Source organism: Brassica napus, chromosome C1 (genome assembly GCF_020379485.1).
Source record: "Brassica napus cultivar Da-Ae chromosome C1, Da-Ae, whole genome shotgun sequence".
NCBI lineage: Eukaryota > Viridiplantae > Streptophyta > Magnoliopsida > Brassicales > Brassicaceae > Brassica > Brassica napus.
In genome coordinates this window covers 6,835,465-6,858,291 of record NC_063444.1, presented here as the reverse complement: position 1 = coordinate 6,858,291, position 22,827 = coordinate 6,835,465, and the positions used below count along the sequence as shown (strand labels likewise).

Genomic DNA, 22,827 nt, shown 5'->3' with positions numbered 1-22,827 from the left:
ACCAGTTGTTCAATTCGGAATAGTAGTTGTGAATTGAATTCGGAATTTGAAATATTTCTGAATTGGTTTGTTATCAACCAAGTGATGTGGTAAATATATATAGATATTATCATTTTATTGGTTTCTATATAGATTATAAAGATCACATTATATAGTTAGCCATTATTATATTTTGTTCAAACTATATAACATGGAAAGAGATTAATAGTAGATATTATAGTTTCTGGGAGGAACTTACCTTGTCTTAGACTTACTTTTCAACTTCTGTAAATTTAAAAGTATTTACACTTGTCTCATTTCTATTTATTCTTTTTTAACTTTCCTAGATTAAAATAACAACATAAACAATTATATTTACATAACTAAATTTAAACTACATAGACCACAAATACAAATATAAAATTATAAGTCACTTATCATTTAAAAAACTATTTATTATAAACAAACAAAACTAACTATAATGTAATATAGAGAATTTTTTAAATAATTCCAATGTCCCACACTCTTACTAAGACATCATTTTATTCCAAACAAAAGACCAAGGGTATTAAAATTTCGTTTGGCATAGACTACTCACTCATTCGTACGTCAAGAAAGTATAATGATTTATCTATCATTATTTTTCCAAACTCATAAATATATAGATATTAAAGATAGATTTTATTAGCAAAAGAGTTTATAACCAAGGTTGTTATAACACTGCAAAGCAAAATTCAGAAAAGGAGAAAACAAAACATAGTCTTAAATTAAACAGAACAAAGAAATAGGACTTCATCAGCCACATTTGGCACGCTTGACACCTTCTAACTCAATCCCATCAGCACTCCTCTTCATCGATTCATCTGCATGATCACCCCCCCCCCCCCCTCACTATCAGATTCCCCATCAACGTTATCTCTTGTCTTGACCACGGGTTCTGGGGCTTCAAGAGGGAGCACCTTTGTCACAGTTAAAGTCTGGGACTTGCCATTCAGATTGTGATCTGATACCTTCACAATGAACTTCCTTGTTTTCCCAATGGTATCAATCATGGCTTGAGGCACTGGAACTATGTGATCTTCTCCCACATTATCACTGGCCTAACATATATTTAGACATTGTCAGAATACATTTTCAAAGTTTTACTAATAATCTCTTTTTAAATCTTATAAATATACAAGTTTCCAATTACCTGATAGTATCTTTCAACCAACTCGGCAGCTTTCTTTCCAGTCAACTTCTCACCAGCATCCCCAAGGACAACAAATACGGCTTGATCCTTCTGATCATAAACAGAGAGCTTAGACAGGTACCTGTAACAGAGAGACATTAATAAACATTGCAGTCAAAGAATGTATATAACCATATGTAAACCACTTACTGCGCCACACCATCAATCTCACTCTTCCCACATTTCTTACACATGAGGGTTGTAGGTCCTTTGGTCGCCTTGGTATGGCACACACCGCAGCCTATATAATACCACCCAGAACTGTGCACAACATCATCAATAGTTGCTGTGCACTCAAACAAAGCAACCTGGAAACATGTTTGAAAAATTAAATGCGAGATTTAGATAATCTTATCAATGCATCGGATATTGAGACTATAATACCTTAGCGGATGCCTGATTCATATAGGAGAAGAGATCTCCCAAAGTCGCTGTCTCAGGCTTGGTGACCACCTCTGCATTAACCTTGTTGGCAACATCTAAGTTCAAGTCCAGCCTGAAGAAAAAGTCAAATCAGAAATTATAATATCGTAGTAACTGCAATGATATTACAAATCATGAAACCTAAACATTACCAGCTGAGGTAGAACCGGGTTTCCTGGACATCACTATCCAGAAATACCCGTGAAGACGCCATAGAAGATAGAGAGAGGACGCCTACAACAGAAAGACGACATGATACATAAGCAAAATTATGACATTTCTAAAGTAAGAGAATATGTATATCAATACAGTATATATAATCAGTTCAGGTCTTGCTCAATCTACTAATAACTATTCACATATATTTAAAATGCTTCATAACTAATAAACTCTAGAGTCAATTCCAAAAAGCAGTTCAACCACTATCTTTTTTCTATCAATTCCAATATAGTTTAGTCGACCCTTATTTCTTAGCATATTTTAAAAAATGTTACATAGATATTAAACTCTAATGTCAACTAGAAAGCAGCTCTACCAGCATATATCAATAATTATGCACCACAGAAAATAATACCTATTCTAAACCAGCCTAACAGATACGATCCGAACCATAACTAACATCTTAAACAGCAATAAAAAGTTAGTATTACAAACCTCCAAACCGTCTCGGGAATAAGATGGTTACTAAGATAACACGGGCAGTGCCTCCAGACGCCTTGAACTTCTCACAGAACTGAAAAGCAGCCTTGTCCCAGAGGTACAACTTCAGCACGGGTTTGCTGTAACAACACAAACCATTCGGTAAGATAAACCATATGTGTATGCTGAAGAAGATAGAGAACAACTCACTCATGTATTTGAACATGAAGCTCAACTCGGCGGGATGCAACTATCTCTGCTTCATCAAGAAGAGGACCGTCACTGAGAATCTGCCCATTCACAAGTTTGATGTGGCCTACATAATCTGCAAAGAAGAGAATAAAAATCAATGCTTTATATCTTATAAACCCAGCAATAAAACCTAAATTTCTGAGTCTGTACGAAAACACTATCCTAGGCAACACTCCAGAATCAATTAAAACATCTATGTGGTTTAATGCTGGTGAGAGCTTACCATAAAGATCACCTCTTTTGTCGGAGGCAGCCTCAAATTCTCTGTATCCATGGATCTGGAACCGATCATCAGGGAAGTGGATCGAACTGTCCTCAAGATCAGAGAGGACAGAGTTCCATGAGAAGCTAATGGTGACATCTGGTTCAGCTACCCGATAAATAGGCTTGCTCTTTGATCCGAAAAACTTGTTGAGTCGGTAAGTACCACCGGCCTTCATGTGACGCAAGTAAGTCTCAATCCTTCCATAAGGGATGAAACCATGGATAACATTTTCCTGTTACAAAAGAGAAGTAGTTAGAGAAGCTAGCCAAGATAACTTGAGTCGAAACAAAATTTATTTATATATCTAACCCACAAAAATATACTCATGATGATGCTAACAACAACTTAGCTATCAGGGTGCTGGATGTTGTTGAGATATAATAAGACATATATAGCAAATATTTGGTTTAAAGCGATGATAAACAACCGGGTACTGTGATATAATAGCATTTCAACCAAACAATTTCCTAAACTAATATTGCAAAAAGATATCGGTTTCTACCTCTTCATCGATGAGGAGCATTTCGAGGCCAATAAGCACCTTCGTCTGAACATTCCAAGCCTCCCATCAGTGGATCAGACGAAACCGTATCTCGCCTTCATGTGGCCCGAACGTCACGTCTTTGAAGGTAATCGCCTTCCCAACGATAGCCTTGCCTTTATCGCGGGAAGAGACAGAGGCTTTGTCCCTAGCGCCGATGTTGAGGCCGGAAGAAGCACCGGTTTTGTCGATTGACTTGCTCGAACCGGAGGAGACCACCAAGACACCTTCTGATTTCACGGAACTGACATCGTCGGCTTTGTCATCGCCGGAAGAGACACCGGTTCGATTGACGGGTTTGACCGGAACGGAGGGAACCGTAGCTTCACCGTTCGTTTTCACTGACTTGGAAACATCGGATAACTTCATCGCGGAGTGTATAGTATAATCGTGAGGAGGAAATAATTTTTGGTGAAGATAAGAGATGGAGTGTGAGATTTATATAGAATCTCAGATGGGGAAAGCCAAAAGGTTCCATTAATGAGATCAAATAGTGTATAGGAGTGGGGAGGGGATTGATTACTAGTAAGCCAGAACAGAGAAACGCATGAAACGAAGACGACGAAGAAGACGAAGAGAAAGGGTCCGAGATTCGATTTTGGGAAAATTAGGGTTTGTCATCGCGTAGAGGGGGAAGCAGTATCTACCGCGTTTGGGCTAAACGGGCTTGACGAAACCAATCAGAACCGGACGGGCTAAACTTTAAGTCCAGATAACTTTGCGGGCTTCTAACGTGGCGAATTTCAGACACCCTATTGGCTGATTTAAAATGAGGACGTGGACAGTCCGGCTACTCTTCATATATCCTTTTAGTATTAGATAGATATACACATGATATATTTTACATTTTAAATTTTGTTCTCCATTATTTTTAATTTAGATACTAAATAATTATAGGACTTTATTAAAGATTTATAATTTAATTTATAAAATGTTAGTGCTTTAAATTAAAAACTGTAGTTTTCAAAAATAAATCTTTTTCAGATGTTTTCCAATTTTCACAATAAATATATTATTTTCTTAAAATATTAAGATAAGATCTGAAATTTGGATCACCGTTTAGGAAAGCATCGGCACTAAGGCCCGTTAATTTGAAATAAAGCCCATTAGAGTTTCACGCAGAAAGAAAAAAAAATATAGTGACGTGTAGACATGTAAAAGCCGTAGGTAGTCAAGTCCAAGTGGAACTTCGTCAGGTTCGAGTGGTCTCTATTAGAAACTCTCCTTAATCGTTAGATTAATTCTGTCTATATCATCCGACGGTCAGGAGTTTTACATTTTAAATATTAATTTTGAAAAAATAGAAATAAATACTGATGAGAACAGAGTCTCTCTTTCTCTCTCTCTCACACTAGATGAAGAACAGAGTCTCTCCGGCGAATTCGCCTGAGAGCTGTCGCGTGTAAAATCTAATGGGTCTTCCTTTGTTGACTTGTAGTACGACAAGAGTCGCTTTCTCCTCTTCTTCTTCGTCTTCGTCTTCGTCTTCGTCATGGTTCAAGAGTAGTGATCGTAGTTATAGGCTTTACGAGTCTCCGGCGAGTTCGAGATCGGAGCTTCGGAAGCGTAGCGGGAAGAGAAGCAGTCTTTCGTTAGAGAAGTCGAGGGGAGTTAAAGCGTCTTCGTCGGGACAGAGCAGCGGCGAAGTGATCGACGACGGGGATGCGGCGGCGGCGGCAAGAAGTGTAGCTGTGCCTTCGGGAGATGTAACGTCGGTGGGAAGCTTCGGCAGCGGGGGGTTAGCTGGACCGTCGGGAGAGGTGACGTCAGTCGGGGAGTTTGTCGGTGGAAGCGGCGGAGATTGGGATAAGATCGGTGCTGTTGTTAGGCTGAGTTACGGAATCGGTGAGTCAACTCGGTGGTGATGACTGATGACAAAAGTTTTGTTTTCAAGTAAATTAAAGTTTTGGATTATTTTTTAAATTTAAAATATAAAAAAAAAAACAGGAATATACTGTGGAATGGCTGTGGCGGGAAGGTTTATATGTGAAGTAGCAGGAATCGATTACACAGGAGGTTTTAATGCTTCTTTAGATGCTATTATCGCTGGTCTTGGTTATGCTTCTCCACCTATCATGGCTCTTCTCTTCATTCTTGATGTAAGTTAAAGAGTTAGGACTCTCTCTCTTTTAATGGTTTAGTGTTGATTGAGATTGTTTTCTTGTTTTAGGATGAAGTTGTGAAGGTGTCGCCGCATGCTCGTGCCATTAGAGATGTTGAAGATGAGGAGCTTCGTGGCTTCTTCCATGGAATGTCAGCTTGGCAGGTTAAATTAACTCTCTTTTAACAAAATCTTTTGAAACTTCAAGAACTGGTACCATTGACGTCTTTCTTTTAGTTTATCTTAGTAGTTACTGCAAGTTCAGTTGGAGAGGAGCTCTTCTATCGAGCTGCGTTTCAGGGTGCACTAGCTGATATATTCCTAAGAGGCACAGATCTCATCTCAGATCCTCGAGGAATGGTCGCTTTGGTAATGCTCTCTTCTTCTCCACGTTCCTTAAGACTCCAAATTGACTTCAAAGTATTGAAATTTACAGACTGGACTATTGCCTCCGTTCGTACCGTTTGCTCAAGCGTTTGCAGCCGCTATTACCGCCGCTCTCACTGGCTCTCTCTATTACATTGCTGCTTCACCTAAAGATCCGACTTATATAATGGCACCCGTCTTGAAAACTCCTTCTGCCCGTGACGAGCTCAAGAAGTTGTTTGCAGCGTGGTACGAGAGGAGACAGATGAAGAAGATCTACTCTCCTCTTCTTGAAGGGCTTTTGGGTCTCTACCTCGGCTTTGAATGGATTCAGGTACTTTTATATTACTGACTCATTCTCTTTATCGAAGTTAAAAGGAATCATAACTTGAAAAAAAATATTGCAGACAAACAACCTTCTTGCTCCTATCATCACACATGGCATATACTCGGCTGTTGTATTGGGTAATGGACTCTGGAAGCTTCACCATCACCAGCAAAGACTGCGCCTACGGGTACATAAGCTTGAAACTGAAGGTGACAACAACAGTACAAGATAGATTAAAAAATAAATGAAAAAAACACTACCCCCTTTTGTGTTTTAAAGTTTTGTAAATTGTCTTTTATGTATTGAACCACCATTGACTTGTACAAATAGATAGTAAAGTGTTTAGAACCAAATAAGAGAGCAGCTACTTGAAGCTTTTATTTTTATTGTCTTCAAAGTAAAGTGTTTAGTCTTGTTCAAGCTGGGAAATGATCCTAACGAAGACATCAAAGCCTTGGCACATGTCTGTAAGAAGACAGTACTCATTCTTTGCATGATATGTAGCCATGAGGCCGTATCCTGAAGTTTGCACATCGAAACCTTCGTCCTACAATCGATTTGAGAAAAGAGTAAATTGCAGAAGAATCTGGAAGGATCAGACTTGAGTCTAGTGAGGTTAAGGGGGCTTATCTAATGGATTACCTTGAGGTCTCGGATAAGAGGCAAAGTACCGGTGATTGAGTAAGGCTTCACGTGCCCGACGACTTCTTTGGTTGCGTTGCAAAGAACGTGATAGCCGCGGGAATCAAGATTACATGCAACTCCAGCTGATGCTTCATCAAAGCTTAACGTTAGCCTGCAGGAGACAATTGAGACTTTGTTAACAAACAAAAACTGAGAGAAGGAATGAAATCAGGCGTAAGAGTTAAAAAAAAAACGAACCTTCCACGTAAGTCCTCATCTGGTAATACGTACTTGGATACAGGACCACGGGTTGCGAGATTCTAGACGATAGTGTTTATGTCGTCTACATACTCTTGCAGCTTCTTCATCACTTCCTTCACGCTGCGGAAAAAACAAGGGTTAGTTCTTTAGAGTGTGTCTAAATGCATAGAAGAACGAAACAACTATGGAACCAAGAGAGAAGAGAGACTTACTCATAGAAAGGAGTCAACCTGAAACCAAAAGAACAGAGAAAAAAGTAAGTTAAAAAAAAAAAAACTGATGAGACATCTCAGTTTTACAATATTCACAACTTAGAAAAACATAACCTGACATCACCGGAGACGGTACATTCTCCAGGGATTTGATTGATTCCGCCTCCAGGATCTGCAAAAATCCTATTGGAGTTAAGTAGACACAACATTTGGAAGTCATTACTCAAAAACTTACAGCTCCATTGTGTTGGCTTCATGGTGGATGGCGTGGCAAAACCATAAACTTTCTCTTGTGGGTGAGGAGGAAAGTCTCTGTAGAACCGGGATTGAATTTCCTTAAGCCCTTCCATTCCTAACACCATAGCGTTAATCGCCTGAGCATAAACACAAGATTAAAGGATTCAAATGCTGAGCTTGCAGCTTCACCAATTTAACAGGACCATACCTTGTGAGCTAAACCGCTGTGGAAAAGCTTTCCAGTGAAATGAAGCTTCCAAGGAATCATACCACCCGTTCCAATACACGGCTGCTTATCCGCCGTATCAATCCAAAACCTTCAAAAACAACTCACACATCAACAACAGCTTCATACAACTCAAGAATATTAAAAAAGAAAAACTAACAATGGTCCGGATTTGAGCTTATCAAGAAGCCCAGCATGTCCACACCAACACCTGGAATCGAAGAGTTCTCTTCACTAGCAATAAAAACCGCCACCACCGATGATTTCAACGCTGGCTTGGTCTCCCCGAGCCTCTTCATGAGCTCAGTCACTAGAGCAACGTGTCCATGACAATCCGTAGTCCCACGACCTCGAAGCTTATCCCCATCTATGCTCAGCGAGAAAGGATCAAACTCCTACGAAAGAACAGTCAAACCCAAAACAGAGACATCTGAATAAAACCATAACCAATTAAACCCTAGAGTACACAAAAGAAGATAAAGATCTCAACTTTGGATCAATCCGCATAAACCCTAGACTACACAATGAGATAAAGATCTCAACTTTGGATCAATCCCTATAAACGCTATAGAGTACAAAATGTGATAAAGGTTTCAACTTTGGATCAGTTCGCGTAAACCCAACATCTTAATTCTAACGGGCACCGATCAAAACCACGAAAAAATGATTTACCCATTCGTCGGGATTGGCGGTGACGACGTCCATGTGCATTCCGACGAAAGACAAGATCTTTCCGGGGACAGATCCTGGGTACTCCACGATGAGGTTGCCTCTTCCTGAGAGTGATACGCCACATGATTGATCACGAGAGGACCACCACCAGTTTCGGTGCTGTAAGGACGGAGAGAGTCGAGGACGTGGTTTACGATTCGATCCTCTTGCGGGATGAGCTCCGGCGGATTGTTTTGGACGTATTTGGATTCGCCGATGAGTTTCGATAAGAAGCAATTCTGAGGGAAGGAATCCCTTTGGAGCTTTCACAGTGGACGTCGATAACGGTTGGGACGGCATATATTCATATTAAAGGTTTCACCTTTCTCTCTGGGTTGGGTTTCTTAATTCACGACCAAAGATGGTGGCTTTCTGATTGTTTCATCATGCAATGCTTCTTGTAGATCCAAATGCTTTCTGATTGTATTTTTTTTACAATATTGGTTTCGTGTTTTTGCTCTGTGAAAGCAGAATCATGAAAGACGTGATTGAGAGAGAGCAAAGGCTGCAGAAGAACAAGAGCAAGAAGGTTAGAGCGGCTTATGCTCCCCACATTGAGCTTTTGCCTGCTGATAAAATGGCGGTTATTGTGATGCATAAGATGATGGGTTTGGTTATGTCCGGACATGGGATGGGTGTATCCAAGTTGTTCAAGCTGCTGTTAGTATCGGTATAGCAATAGAGCATGAGGTATGAGCAGTCTTGGAATTAATATCTTTAAGTGCATCTTGCTGTTTTTTGGATCCATGAATACGCATGATATAGGAAGGCAAAAACAACTAACCACCCTTGTCATATCTGAAGAAAATTTGCGTAAGTAAGAATGAGAACACATGGCTATAAACAACGTGGGAGCATGAGGTATGAATTGATAGTATGTGACGTACCTTGGTGTCTTTGCTCTTATAATTTTCTGTTTTGTTTCTGTCTTGTAATGTTCTACATTAATGTTTCGAAATGTAACTTGATCAGGCGTTGGATACACTTGGGAACACCAAGTGGAGGTCAGTAGGAAAATACTTGATGTAGTGGAAAGGCTATGGGCTGATGGAGGCAACATTGCAGGCTTAGTTAATCGAGAAGACGTAAGTAACTAGACATCTTATAGGTTTTAATGCTATGTGTCGATAATGTATGTATTCTCTTTCTTGTTTGTTGCTTAGGTTCCCATACCAGGTTTCTGTGTCTGAGGATCCAGAAGAGATCCAATTATGGAAATGGAGTATTAGAAAGGCGAAAAAAGATTAACAGAGAGAGACATTCCCTAAGATGTGATGTTGAGCTCAAGCTTTCTGTAAGATAACCCTCTTGCTAGCTATCAACATTTTGTTCCTTTTTGACTTGCTTACTGAAGATAATAAGTTTCAGATGGCTAGAAAAATGAAAGACGAGGAAGGATTCTACTACCCTCACAATCTCGACTTCAAGGACATTCCCTAAGATTCTACTTGTTATTTTACTAATCTTTTTTTTTGTTTTTATTTAAAAGTCTATTTTTAAAAAGTTATGTTTAATAATTTTATCAATAAATTTGAAAGTTTAATAAAATAATGTTTAATTTTTTTTTAAGAACTCTTAAATAAGAGACTTGCAATGGACCACACCAATATACCGATCTCTTAATAAAGTTTCTAAAACTCACTTTTCCAACAAAAAATTATTAAAAAAAATTTAAGAGTCCCTAAATGTCTCTTAGGGATAATGATGCTCTAAGGATTCCATTGTTGTCAAGAGACGGAGAGTCTTAAAGCTTCGGTTACGTTAACCACACAATTTTATACGGAAGTATATATAACTTTTTTATCTTTTTTTTTGTTGATAAAACCAAGTAAATATATTCATTTTTTGAAGTAAATATATTCATTGAAAAAAAAAATGTAAAACTTTGTGATACAATGTAATCTCAAATGAGTCGGTTCACAAATAAAAGAACACAACAAGCTGTATCGGTTACTGACAAGGCTAGACGATCACACGTAGAATTCCACTTGGTAAAGCTTTGGTTTGGAACAGCTACACGATGCCTTACAAATTTTAGTTCCATGCAATGCAACTTTAGCTTGGTATGGGACAAAACCATAAATTGTTATTTATTTTTTGCTAATTTGTAAACGTCATTACTATGTAATGTAAGTTTTTTTCTAAAATGTATTGTAAGCTTGGTTCAAGATTACTTGGACCACATTTTGCTTAATAGCATTTCTAGAATAATAGCATTTTTTATTCTAAAAGCCCAAAGGGTTAAATCCAGGCTTTCCAACAGTGACAAAGCTTGAAGTTAAATGATTATATAGAACAAGTGACAACAAATCAACAAATGAAGCTCCATAGCCAAAACGCTTCTTAATCCAAGATGCTTCAACAGAGGAGACAAACCATCAATTATACGAATAGAGGCATGACCGTTTTAAGCATGTGTAAGTGGAATGTTGGAATAAGATTTATAAAAAAAAAATTGAAAGTTGAGTAGCTGTTTATACTAGTGCGTAAATTATGTAATTTTAAATGTGGGGCATATAATTTCAAAAATAGTAAATCTTATATAGATATGAAGCTATTAAATTTTAAAACAATTTATTATTTTAAGTATATTGTTATTATGATTTTTTAACAAAGTTTTAAAATAATTTGAGACGACAATGCATGGTATCCAACTTTTTCTTATTATTCTGATTATAATCAATTGTTTAACGAATGTTTGTCTCTTAGTTGAGTTGGTACGTTGATGACAAAAAAAAATCAGAAAGTTGTTGAGAAAGCTAAAAAAACAAGTGATCGCAACTAACTTCACCGATCTTCTTAAAGTTCCATAGATGCGTGAATGCTGGGGACAAATTTCATTTACTGAAATTGTTAGAAATATAGTCCTAAGCACAAGTGCATCTCTGTAACAGGTAGAATCACCATTCCATTAATAGGCCAGAGATAAGCTATCAATAATCTGAAAAGTTCACTTTAGAGAATGATGACTCGAGCTCTAAAAGTCAACGAACAATCACTACATATCTAATGAGTTGAACTTGCCATAGAAGAAAAAGTTAGCTTAAGCTTGACTTGGTGCGTGAGAAGATGGCGGCCAAGCTATGGCGAATAGGAAAGGTAATTCTTAAGACCAATGTCACTTTCAATTTGAATTAAATCAATTTCAGAAATCCCGAAATGAAATAGTCAAAGGATTTTGCCACACTGCTTTCGAGCCTTGATGGAGTGCAAATATTCTTTTGTGATGAGTAGTAGAACAAAAATGAAATTATTATTTGCATTTCACATAATGTACATGAATAACTTCCCATCTTAGGCCGTATTTTTCTGCATAAAAGCATTGTTGAATACTTAACTGAAAACTGAATAAATAATACTTCTGTCAATAATTGCAAACCAAAGTTCTTTCGATTTATTTAAACAAAGGTGAAAGCGACAACGGATGATTGATATGGGGGATTCGAACCTTTGCTGAGCATCAGAAGACATTGTAGTGAAAGAATCTTATCTCACTGATTCAATGGACTGTTCATCTCTCACATCCCAAATCCCAAAATGCCTCTTTAGTTTATTTATTTTTAACATCAATTTTTTTTTTGCATACCAACAAATACATATCTCAGTTTTGCTTTTTACACGAATCTTGGTCGGTATGTTTCTGTCCTCTTTTAAAGCAGAAACAAGTAAATTTTCATTTTCTTACTTTAAAACCCTAATAACTGCTGATAGATGAACGCAAGTACTCGACAAAAAAGAAAGATGAACGCAAGTGACATAATTATAAAGATTTAAAATTTGGCATTGGATCTCTAAGTGAGATTAACTTAACCGGGTAGAGCAAAAAACATTTGGGTTGATATAAGAATACATTTTGAATATGATCGTTGTAGATTTTTTTTTTATATTTTGTGATAGTATTATTAGTACATATATTAATGTCATGATTGGTGTAAATCCTATCAAGTATAAATCGAAACCCCACGTCTCGAGTATATCAAAATAAAGGTTACGTATGAATATGATGCTAGATATGGTGAGGAAGCGGGGACCAAAACTAGAAGAAAAACAACATAATAATGGCCTATTTTGAAATGTTCTGAATTTCACATGTGGGGGTCCGAGACAAGATAATGTCAAAAAAAACATTTACAATTTTTGGTAGTTGTACCAAAATTCGGGTAAAAAAATTAGTGAAAAGAGAGTACTAATATATTGATATATTGAAACAGAAAATAAATAAATAAAGATGAATGTGGAGACAGAAATAGATCTGAGTAAGAAGCAACATGCAACGAATTAAAAAGAATTCACATGCCTTCTCTATCTCTTCTTCCATTTGTGGTCCTCAAATCTTCTTCCATTTCTGGATTCATGTTGCCTTTACCCTAAGTTTATGGTAACGTTTCTTTGTTCTATATATGTATTTTTATAGATTAGAACGAACTATAAGTATATATAACTGCGATCGAGAAATAGATACATGCACACACGCAGAAGCAACATCACCAAGAAAAATTTAGGTAGAGGTAACATCATTTTTCCTCAACATTAATCTCTATTGTCTCGCTCTCATAATGCCTTTCTCGAGCGTTGAACACGTTACGCGTTACACTTGCAGTGCCTTCACAGACCAGAAAACTTCAAGATCAAAAGCGTGTAATTAACATCACAGGTTATTTATGCAAAAGATGCACAAAGCTTACAGAAAACTTATTCAATCAAAATTTTGATATTAGATCAAGTTTCACGTTACGTTATCCATAATCACTATCGAAAAGCACAAATAAGCAATTACGAAAAAATTGAAGTTGATTCAGATAATTAAAAAAAAAACGAGTAGTAATCTCTCTGTTATAAAACCAAATTTTAAATAGTATATTACTTGAAAATAAATATAATTGATGAATAAAAATGAATATATTAATAAATTTTATGAAAATAACATAAAATAGAAATTTCTAACATATAATCAGACACAATAACAAATATTATTAAGCAATTATTGTATAATTTTCTATTTATCATAAAATATTTCAATATGTGTTAAAAGAGACATGTCGCAGTCATATTAATTATTAACTTTGAAATATAATACTTTATATAATAGGTTGTCCAAAAAAATAATTTGTATAATAGATTAGGATATGTATAACATGTGGATAAATTAATTATTTGAAACCTAAAAGTAATCATCTACAGAATATGTATATTTGAATTTAAATTAAGATTGCATTAGTTTTTAATACAATGTAGTAAGACATAGTTAAGAAACCCCAAAAAACAATTAAGAGATTCGAAAGAGGCAATTTTACTTTAATAACAAAATTTAGTTATATATCACTTATTACATTTCCCTTAAAACAAACCCAAAAAATATTATATAAAAATAGCTATAATATCTTTTCATTTTAGGATTAGTAATATGTATATCAGCGCAATACTCCAAAACCCTAAAGCATATGGAAATGGAAAGAACAAACTGTCTTCTTAAGATTATGGCAGCAAATTACTGGAAATCTTATTTTGTTATAAAACACTTCTTATATATAATTTGAAGACACTTATAAATAGTTCAAAAGTTTTGAGCTAGCATTCAAAAGTTATAGAGACATCTTTTAAATATGAATTTAATGTCGATGATAAAATATTCCATCCGTTTTAAGATAATCCATGTTTTAGAAAAAATTGTTCCAGTAAAATACATTTTTATATTTAATTTATTTTTATTAGATAATTAATGGTAAATTGTAAATTTTTAAAAATTAACTGTGTTTTAAACTTCTATTGGCTAAAATTTGTAGGAATAGTTAATCACAAAATAATATTTTTTTTGCAAACACAAAATAATACATTTATAAACAAAATTTAATATGTTTTAGTAATATGTGTGAAAATTCTAAGTCATAGTCATTTTGTAACATAAAGAGTATAAATTGACTCCAATAAACTGTAGTTGGAATTCGAAGACAAAAATAAAACAAAACAGTAGGCCTAACATAATCAAGAAAATCTAAACCAAGGAATCATTAAAACATGTATTTCTTAGGGATTTTCGAGATGCTAATTATAGCGTTTAAACAAATCTGTAATTCAGGCACATGTATATGTGAAAGCAAGGAAGCCAAGCATGAAATATAATGGATTTAATTGTGATAGACAACTAAACCAAATTGAAGTTCAGAATTTAACACAAATGCAATTTAGGATGTAAACAACCTCTGTATGAATGGATATGGATATGAAAGGCCTCAAGTGTGTCACGAATGTGAAATGTCACGGTGGCTTGTGCCCTAGTCGAAGTTCAAGATCAGGCTCATTCACTGATGTTCTCGTCGTCTCTTTCATCGAGCCAGCTTTCTCATCATCTCCTGTCGGATATTGTATAAGCCTAGGAGGAACCTCTACCGACGAGTTCAACAACGAAAACTCAAGGTTGCTCGAAGGAAACGGCGTAGTACCATAAAAATTCACCATATCACTGGAATTACCAAACATGCCATTAGGGTTTTGCAATTGGTTGAAGTGGGACAAGCCTTCACTGTTACTCGCCGTGGATTGGATTATAAGCGTTGTCGACGGTGGAACACAAGAACTGAGAAACGTTGTCCTACCGCCTCCGCTGCCGCCACCGCTTCTAACCGCAGGACCTTGATGAGCCTTAGAGCCACGGTCACGGCGGTGGACATTCATGTGACCGCCTAAGGCTTGAGCAGAACGGAACTCACGGCGGCAGAAATTGCAAGTGTAAGATCTTGGAGGCCAAGTGGTACCATAGATGTTGCCTTTAGTGTCTCGCTCGAAAGCTTTGACTTCCCAAGATTCATCATCGTCCTCCAATTCTTCGTTTTTGCTATGATTCCACATCCATGCACCACCGTGCATTCAAGGATGAGTTTTTTTTTGTTAAAGAAAAATCTCAGTAGAGAAGATGGAGAATAAGAAGAGAAGATGGGGTTGATAGATAATGATGTAAATAATAAATATAGAGATGGACCCGAAATATACAGATATGCCATTTATCTTTATCATTTTCAGTAAATGAAAAAGTATGTTGAACCATTTGAAATTGCACAGAGAGTAAGAGGATACACAATTTGATTGTAAACTTTAAACTTCACATTTTAAATTAGCAAAAAAGCTTTTTAATATCAAAATAATACTGTCTTTCTATTACAATATTCATTGCATATATAGTTTCTCAACTACAGATATAAGAAAATTGAAAAGGTGTCCGCTATTTGTTGGCTTGCATATATTAAATTTAACATTTTGCCAAAAAAACTTACATACATTTCGTTAATATTGAAAATTGTTTGAATATATATAGTTAGCTATTGTACGAAACTTAACATTACAACTTTAGCTCCTACATATCTATGCTTTATAGGCTTTATAAGCTGCGTTCATCGTGTATAACCTGAATCGGAGATTTATAATAATTTTAACATAATATTGCTATATGCATTTAACATAGGAAATCAGTCAAAAACAAACAAGCGTGTAAATTATAAATAGGTGGAGATTTAAAGAGAAAAAGTTAGTTGGAGTTTGATGTCCTATGTAAGGTTATGACAAAGTTTGTTTGCTTTAAATGGTGAGGCAAAGATCTTATCTTTGCGTGATTACTACAAAGATTCTCTTGTTAGAATCCGACAAATGGCTCGTGTAGCTTTACACCGTTAAATAAACACCATATATTTTAGATAATTATCCTACATACTGAGACCTATATTATAGACATCACATTTGTGGTAAGTGGAATTTAATAAAGAGAATTTGCGCTGGATAACCAAAGCAAGATATTTTATTAACTAAATAGTCAGTGGACTGTATATATTACAATAATATCAATTCTAACCCTACTGGTATTACTGTGCTCTATAGGATTATTTATAGACTCTGACGAAAACCCTTCGGTTGCCCACCCCATCACGCTTCCATTCAGAATGATGAATATTATTGGAAACGCAAGAAACAGCCTTTTTATGTTTTATGCAAAAAAACTGTACAGAAACCAAACGCATTCCTTCCACAAATTCTATTTATCTCCCATCTCTTCCTCAATCTTCAGGTTAACCAGAAGTAACCTCGTTATCTTTTCGAGAATAGCCGATGGAATCCCTTGGAGTTGGAGATCCACCACCGCATGGAGTCGAAGAAAGCGAAACAAACCTACCCCAGATGATGTTCGCAGAAGGCGAAGAACCGGTTGGCGTGAGGGTTCTTACATACCAATCGTGGCGGGCTATTAACACTATTCTCAACGCGCTGGACGAAGAGGAAATCCAGTATATCAAGGCGTCATCTTTTGGAAAGATTGTTGAAATTGTCCGGAAGATTTGCACGGTTTCTCCTGTCCAGGCAGTTGAAAGTGGAGAAGAAACACGAGGCTTGGTTCCGATTTGCTGGAAAACCTATAAGATTTTCCATCCGCGAGTTCGCAATTGTTACCGGTCTCCCTTGTGGTGAGATTCCGCATGACCCCAATGGAAAGAAGAAGAAAAAGAGTAAAGAGAAACCTTACTGGCAGGAGATTTTTGGTAATGTTGAAGACATGCGGGTATCTAGGGCAGTCAAGATGCTTCGTAGGAAGTCCGGTTTTGAAAAAGATACCAGGCTGAAAGTCGCTTGCCTAGCCATTGTTTCCTCTGTTCTCCTTTCTACGAACCTTAAGATGAAGATGTTGAAAGAACACGTCCAGCTACTTGGTGATATAGATGAGTTTTTGGCATTTCCGTGGGGGAGATTGGCATTCAACATGCTTATGAATAGCATTAAGAAAAAAGACGAGATCTCCCTATCTCAAAATACGATTGCGCTCCAGGGTTTTGCTTTAGCCCTCCAGCTAGTAATTGTTGAAGCAGTTCCATCACTTACCGAAGTTGTTCAAGAAGCATGCTCCTCATCCGAGTCTGACAGCGATGATGACGACACAGACCTTAGGTCAAACAAGTCCAAGAAGCAGACGTTGAGCCATGCCCACGCACGAGAAGTCGATAAAAAATCAGAGGTTTGTCCTTAGTACTATTGATTTTGCTTCACTGCCCGATATGGTTCAGAGTTCCAAAGCCCAGTTACTTATGTTATACATTCTTATTCAGGTTCTTGTTATGAGCATCATTCCCCAAGACCCTCTTCACCCGGTTGATGAGTCTATTCTTGTAGTAAAAGACGATGTCGAAGATACTAAAGTCGACAACCTTCTGAAGTTGATTCATGCGAATCATTGTTTTTCAAAGTCCATGTTTAAAGGGGGCCTAACAAAACAGGAAGTTGAGAGAATGAGAGAGTCAGCCAAAGTTGCGGCCAAACGAAAGCAACCCACATCGAAGCAAACCACTATGAAGGAAACCACCGCTGGAGTCATAGATGAATCTACTATCAAGCCAATTATTCTTGCCGCCATGAAACCCGAGATTTCAAAAATAGATGTCTCAATTGCATCAATAATCCGGAGCGTGAAAGAGGTGTCTAGCTCTGCGGCCCTGCAACAAGCTACTGTGCTTGGAGCAGTCGATGCAATGCTTGTAGCTTTCAAACAGGAAATTATGTCGTCCATTGTCAAGTCACCTCAAGAGGTTGCTGAACAGAACAACGACAACCTTCAGACATCCCAGACCCGAGTTTTCGGAGAACACGAAGGACAGTGTCCCCCTTCGCAACGGCCACAAGAACATACACCATCCGTTGTCAATAGAAGCAGGTCAGGTACCTCCCGTAACGCAAAGCCATCAGGTGAAGACGCCAATGACCAGATTATCAATAGTGTGATGGAGAGCCTTAGTCAGTATTCCACACCTCCTCGGTCTGCCCAACGCTGCCCGGTAAGCCTCTAGTTTCTTGTTTTAGTTCTCACCTATTTATACTACCGGTTTTTTTGGGTTGTAGCATATATATTCTATATAGATCTGGTTTCTCTGTGTTGTAGCCAAAATATAGTCTGCAGATCCGGATTCATCGTATGCTGAGTTTCAACTTATTTATATTTTTCATACCAACTTTCCGACGCGAGATCTAACAGGCAAAAATCTCTAACCCACTCAAGTGGTCATCATGAAGGTGAGACTCAGCAACAGACATCCCTGTCTGCTACCAGCATTACCAAGCAGGAGAACGACCCACTGGTAAATCATTGCTTTGAATTTGAAATTCTTGGTCATATCCCTTTATTGTTAATCACAGGCCTTTAATTATACTTATGCACGCCCCTTCTTTCTCACTCGGATTAACTCAGGATGAGCTAGGCTCCTTCTTTCTCACTCGGATTACCTCAGGATGAGCTGGGAAGACCAACTGATGTTGTTGCAGATGTTTTAGTAAATGCTGAAGTAGACAACGATGAAAATGGAGAGGGCAGTAGAGGGCAGTCCTCTTTGCCGCAAAAGCAAACGCTTAAGGACAGTTCCACCAGCACTGGTCAATGACTACCATTGTAGTCCTGCAATCCTAAACAGAGCTTGGGAAGCCCAGATGTGTGCAGACAACCGCTATGTGAATGAGGTCCTCCGTGAGAAGTACACAAAGCTCACAACACTCATAACTAGACCATGGTAAATCACTATACACTCTTTGCGTAACCGGTTATTAATATACGTGGCCGGATTTCATTTACGTAAACTGCATTAACATTTGCAAATCTGGTTTATGTACCCATCTTTAACCCGCCTCGGTGGGTTGTCTACTAACTTCCGGTTATTATAACACATAACCTGATTTTCCGTCAATATGTCGTGCATTAGTACACTTCGTCCCCTGCTTATTATTTATTGGTGACAGTTTAATAAACGTCAACGGTTTTGCTATCAACACGAAGGACATCAGGGACATTGCTGATAGGAACAGGCTCCTACCCTCTAAGGTACTGTTAATAAAAAATCAAATATGCTTCGAAAATGCTAGCTTCTCGGAAGGAAAACCTAATATTTTTAGTATGTTAGGTGATGGATATACTTATGCGTCTAGTCAGATCAACCTTCAATAAACACGTAGGGGCCAAGAGAGACAAGAAAGCTGAGTTCATTGATACCCGATTTGTGACAATGTTGAGTAGGAACTATCCCAAGTTCAAGAATGCGACGGTAAAAAAGATTATGCGTTCACTAAGGGGCTGGCAGATTGTTTCAAGAAAACCGGATCTGAAGATAGCAACACCACCAGTTTCTATTTCCCATTCCTCATCGCGAACAAGCATTGGATTGGCATTTGTGTTGACTCCCCATCATGTAAGATATACGTTTTAGATTGCAACCCCGGTGTCCGCACTGATGCTCTGTTGTCGAGAGATCTTCGCCCTGTTGCCGATATGTTTCTCCCTCTCCTCAAGTTCTGTGGTCGCATTGACAGAGTTGATGGCCAGACGCTGTTGGTTGAAAGAATAAAAGGCGTTCCAGTTAACGCTGACCCTGGTGATTCGGGGTTTACAGCAGCGTTGCTCATGCAAACTCACGCCTTGTTTGGTCCAGACACATGCAGGTGTGTCACCCCGCTAGTTCTTACCGAAGAATCCCAGAGGGGCGCTGTCATGCTCTACGAGTTTCACAAGATTCTTTAGTCTGTTTTGATACTCCGTTGATCTACGCTAGACTTGTTTTATTTATATCTGCAAAACTCTGTTCCAATCTCCTATGTTTCGTACCTGTTTTATTAAGACCATTTGTTTCGTTCTACTAACTCTCATGTCATCGTTTATCAGGTTCAAACAAAAAGTTTCACGACAGAGTAGTTGTGTTAATAACCGAATACATATTTGATTGAATACATAGTGATAGTTGTACATCAACCGTATCCAAAATATTTTGCTTCTAACTACCATTGACCACACCATTGATTTCAAACTGTTTCATCTTTATTGTTGAGTAGTTCATTTAATATTGCCGGATTTTAGGATAACTTGTTGGTTAATAAGTACTAAAACCGGTTTTTTATTACATAAGATCCATGGTTTAGATTGGCGAGAACGAAATATTTTACATTAGTCGAAAGATACCCAAATATTTTACATTACCTGAAACATACCAGTATTTTACATTACTCAATAGGATCCACTACATATAGAGGAACACACTTAACCGGGACCAACAAACCAAAAACAAACCCCAAGGCCACAGGTATTTTACAGGACAACCTTATGAAATACGCATTTTCCAGCATATAGAAACAACATGCAGAAATATCAAGACCCTAGATATTAAGCAGAACTACAAGATGCAACCCCTCTTCTACCACACGCATCTGGATTCATGTTTAATGGTCACCACCCGGGCCGTCTGTATTGCCCTTCTCGCCTCGTTTAGCGTTATTATCCTCCTCCCCCGCAATGTCCTGAAGAACGGTTGTCGTTGCTCCTCCTATCAAACAACAACCGTGAAAGAACCATTACATCTTGTTAACATTATGCACGTAAGGATGTCTATATGTGATGTGTAGCCAAATACTAATAACAATGACCAACGTACCTCCATGACCCATTGTCGCACCACTGACGTTCCCATCAAACCACCGATGGGAGATTTGTAACAGCAGATGATGGTAGACTCGGAGACCCAGGAAAAACCGGTAAAGCTTGTGTCCTTGGCTTAGCCTCAGGTCCCCCAATAGCAATATCACTAGGCTGATATCCCACATACTCCGAGCCTTCCACCCCATAAATTCGATCAAGTTGCAGTGCATAACTGCTGGACATCAAGTTTTACCAATACACCGGTCCGATATCAACGCCTGACCAATTTAGGGGAAGATGGCCCCCCGGGACATTTTGGCATGCTGGCACAGCTAAAATGAAATTTAACAGGTCTTAGTTCCGGTAACGGACAGTAAACAATGCTTGCGTATTAACGAATAATATGGTACATTACCTGAATCGTTCATATCCCCAAATCCATCCATACTACCATATTGATCTCCCTCTCCCCACTCTGGACCCACCTCGTTAACATTGCCAATGTCTGGTACTATATGATCACCGTTTCCATCAACAACGCCTAATAGATCTAGATCAATATATCACGGTCGAAACTAAATTCAAATCAAGACTATTTCTTGCTTTCTCAACCTCCAGCGCAAAACGGAAAATAACAACCATTTTATCCTGGTCAAAAGCTCCTCTAGAAATCGCCTAGGACACTTTATCTCGTCATCTCCAATTATCTCTGCCACAAAATTGGAAGCAAAGATTTAATTAGTTTTGTTTCTGCAAATAGCTCAACTAATGATCTATTTTATTAATTTTTATTTTGCTTACCGTTAATGGTTGCTAGGTGCTGCTCTTCGGAGACTCCATCTGTCAAGAAAGTTCTGTTCCCTATGGTGAACGTTGTTCGACATACGAACTGGTACCTCGCAACCTCCTCCGCTCCAATAATGAGGCAGAGTTTTGGTTCTGTGTTCCACTCATGCGCACCCATCATTATCTCCACATCGGTGTTTGATACAATGTTCAGTGGGGGGATTTTGGCTCCTTCTGGGCCATCCATCCATGGAGGCAGCTTGAAGACACACCTAACCAGATTCAACAAGGTTTCAATGGATTCATTCACTTTTACTAGGATATCCTGGACAGTGACGGTATGATCTTGGTTGAAGCTCCACACGCCTTGCTGGCTCTTGGACCATTGTCCCTTGTACAAACGCACCAAACGACCCATCTGCAAATATATATTTAGTAAAATATCAAATAGATTTCACAGTTTATTAACATTTCCTCAGCAGCGTCTATACAGTGATAATAATTTCACCCTTATCAATTTTTTCAGTTATATTAGCATGGTCTACTTAAATGGGATTCTGAGTTTATGCATCCAAAACTCACCTTTTCGAAGAAAGAAACAAGTGAAGGAGTCGAGGTCAACAGATAGCAGTTTCGTTAGCTTTAAAGCTGATATAATATCCAGAACTTTTTAGCTTTGTGTGGCAGAATTAAGAAGATAGTGATAGTTCCTTTTATAGGAAAAGCTTCATAAACAATCCGGTCACACTTTTTCCACCACAAAAATCCTCCAAATCCTGCTGAAATCCCTTCAATTAATGCTTGCAGCCTATCTAATCCTAGGGCTTTATCATTACGTCTTTCCCTGACACATATTACATCAATGTCTTCTAATTAACTAATATTCCACAATTACATCGTTATCACCTAAAGTCAAACCAAATCTTCTTTTGGAAGCCAGCTCAAAAAAATATCTGATTTATCCTCATAACCACCTATAAACCGATTTAATTTGGTTTGGACCGGTATCTATTACAAATAACCATATATAAATCAACGATGGGTTTATCTACATCTCACCGGCGGCAAGATTACACCAAATCACCCCATCATATTATTATGGTTATTTAACCGTAAAAACATACACTAACATAGTATAGATGAAGAAAACATTTATTACTTACAAAATCTGTGCTGTGATTTGTATGGTGGGTGGGGGTGAGTGATGAGGGTTTATGGTTTACA

General features: G+C 37.7%; 4 protein-coding genes and 1 pseudogene across 8 annotated transcripts; 2 read left to right on the top strand and 3 right to left on the bottom strand.

Annotated features, from left to right (window-relative positions):
• Positions 1–830: 830 nt before the first annotated feature.
• On the bottom strand, positions 831–3,699 carry LOC125579761. The gene is made up of 9 exons (XM_048743601.1): positions 3,409–3,699; positions 2,748–3,021; positions 2,483–2,597; positions 2,288–2,412; positions 1,786–1,867; positions 1,595–1,706; positions 1,361–1,518; positions 1,172–1,292; positions 831–1,079 (listed from the first exon to the last, which is right to left on the bottom strand). The coding sequence occupies exons 1-9, from the start codon at positions 3,697–3,699 to the stop codon at positions 831–833; spliced, it is 1,527 nt and encodes a 508-aa protein (XP_048599558.1).
• Positions 3,700–4,647: 948 nt separating this feature from the next.
• On the top strand, positions 4,648–6,511 carry BNAC01G10370D. The gene is made up of 6 exons (XM_013877762.3): positions 4,648–5,175; positions 5,278–5,429; positions 5,501–5,596; positions 5,669–5,800; positions 5,868–6,131; positions 6,205–6,511. Exons 1-6 carry the CDS (start codon positions 4,743–4,745, stop codon positions 6,355–6,357), a joined length of 1,230 nt encoding a protein of 409 aa, XP_013733216.3. The 5' UTR covers positions 4,648–4,742; the 3' UTR covers positions 6,358–6,511.
• On the bottom strand, positions 6,348–8,662 carry LOC125579760 (annotated as a pseudogene).
• Positions 8,663–12,565: 3,903 nt separating this feature from the next.
• Positions 12,566–15,357, bottom strand: LOC106427260 (probable transcriptional regulator RABBIT EARS). Of its 2 annotated transcripts, none has more exons than XM_013867993.3 (2): positions 14,595–15,357; positions 12,566–13,016 (listed from the first exon to the last, which is right to left on the bottom strand). In XM_013867993.3, the coding sequence occupies exon 1, from the start codon at positions 15,258–15,260 to the stop codon at positions 14,652–14,654; it is 609 nt and encodes a 202-aa protein (XP_013723447.2). In that variant the 5' UTR covers positions 15,261–15,357; the 3' UTR covers positions 12,566–13,016; positions 14,595–14,651. The 2 variants fall into 2 exon arrangements, with proteins under 2 accessions (XP_013723447.2, XP_013723446.2); XM_013867992.3 differs by having other exon boundaries at positions 12,566–12,999.
• An 883-nt stretch (positions 15,358–16,240) lies between these two features.
• LOC106427257 lies at positions 16,241–20,094 on the top strand. 4 transcript variants are annotated; one of them, XM_013867985.2, is made up of 6 exons: positions 16,241–17,388; positions 17,480–18,202; positions 18,307–18,502; positions 18,613–18,928; positions 19,155–19,236; positions 19,316–20,094. In XM_013867985.2, the coding sequence occupies exons 1-3, from the start codon at positions 16,933–16,935 to the stop codon at positions 18,394–18,396; spliced, it is 1,269 nt and encodes a 422-aa protein (XP_013723439.1). In that variant the 5' UTR covers positions 16,241–16,932; the 3' UTR covers positions 18,397–18,502; positions 18,613–18,928; positions 19,155–19,236; positions 19,316–20,094. The 4 variants fall into 4 exon arrangements, with proteins under 4 accessions (XP_013723439.1, XP_013723440.1, XP_022546606.1 ...); XM_013867986.3 differs by having other exon boundaries at positions 16,242–17,388; positions 18,438–18,502; XM_022690885.2 differs by having other exon boundaries at positions 16,242–17,388; positions 18,391–18,502.
• The last annotated feature ends 2,733 nt before the right edge of the window (positions 20,095–22,827 follow it).

Bases quoted from the DNA above. Each gene is read 5' to 3' on its own strand.
- LOC106427260 (XM_013867993.3), bottom strand. From the start codon at position 15,260: ATGCACGGTGGTGCATGGATGTGGAATCATAGCAAAAACGAAGAATTG.
- LOC125579761 (XM_048743601.1), bottom strand. From the start codon at position 3,699: ATGAAGTTATCCGATGTTTCCAAGTCAGTGAAAACGAACGGTGAAGCT. The intron at 2,598-2,747 runs GTAAGCTCTCAC...TCTTCTTTGCAG, and splicing joins CAAAAGAGGTGATCTTTATG to ATTATGTAGGCCACATCAAA. The intron at 2,413-2,482 runs GTGAGTTGTTCT...GTGTTGTTACAG, and splicing joins CTTCATGTTCAAATACATGA to CAAACCCGTGCTGAAGTTGT.
- LOC106427257 (XM_013867985.2), top strand. From the start codon at position 16,933: ATGCGGGTATCTAGGGCAGTCAAGATGCTTCGTAGGAAGTCCGGTTTT. The intron at 17,389-17,479 runs GTTTGTCCTTAG...ATTCTTATTCAG, and splicing joins AAGTCGATAAAAAATCAGAG to GTTCTTGTTATGAGCATCAT. The intron at 18,203-18,306 runs GTAAGCCTCTAG...TCTGTGTTGTAG, and splicing joins GGTCTGCCCAACGCTGCCCG to CCAAAATATAGTCTGCAGAT.
- BNAC01G10370D (XM_013877762.3), top strand. From the start codon at position 4,743: ATGGGTCTTCCTTTGTTGACTTGTAGTACGACAAGAGTCGCTTTCTCC. The intron at 5,597-5,668 runs GTTAAATTAACT...TCTTTCTTTTAG, and splicing joins ATGGAATGTCAGCTTGGCAG to TTTATCTTAGTAGTTACTGC. The intron at 6,132-6,204 runs GTACTTTTATAT...AAAATATTGCAG, and splicing joins TCGGCTTTGAATGGATTCAG to ACAAACAACCTTCTTGCTCC.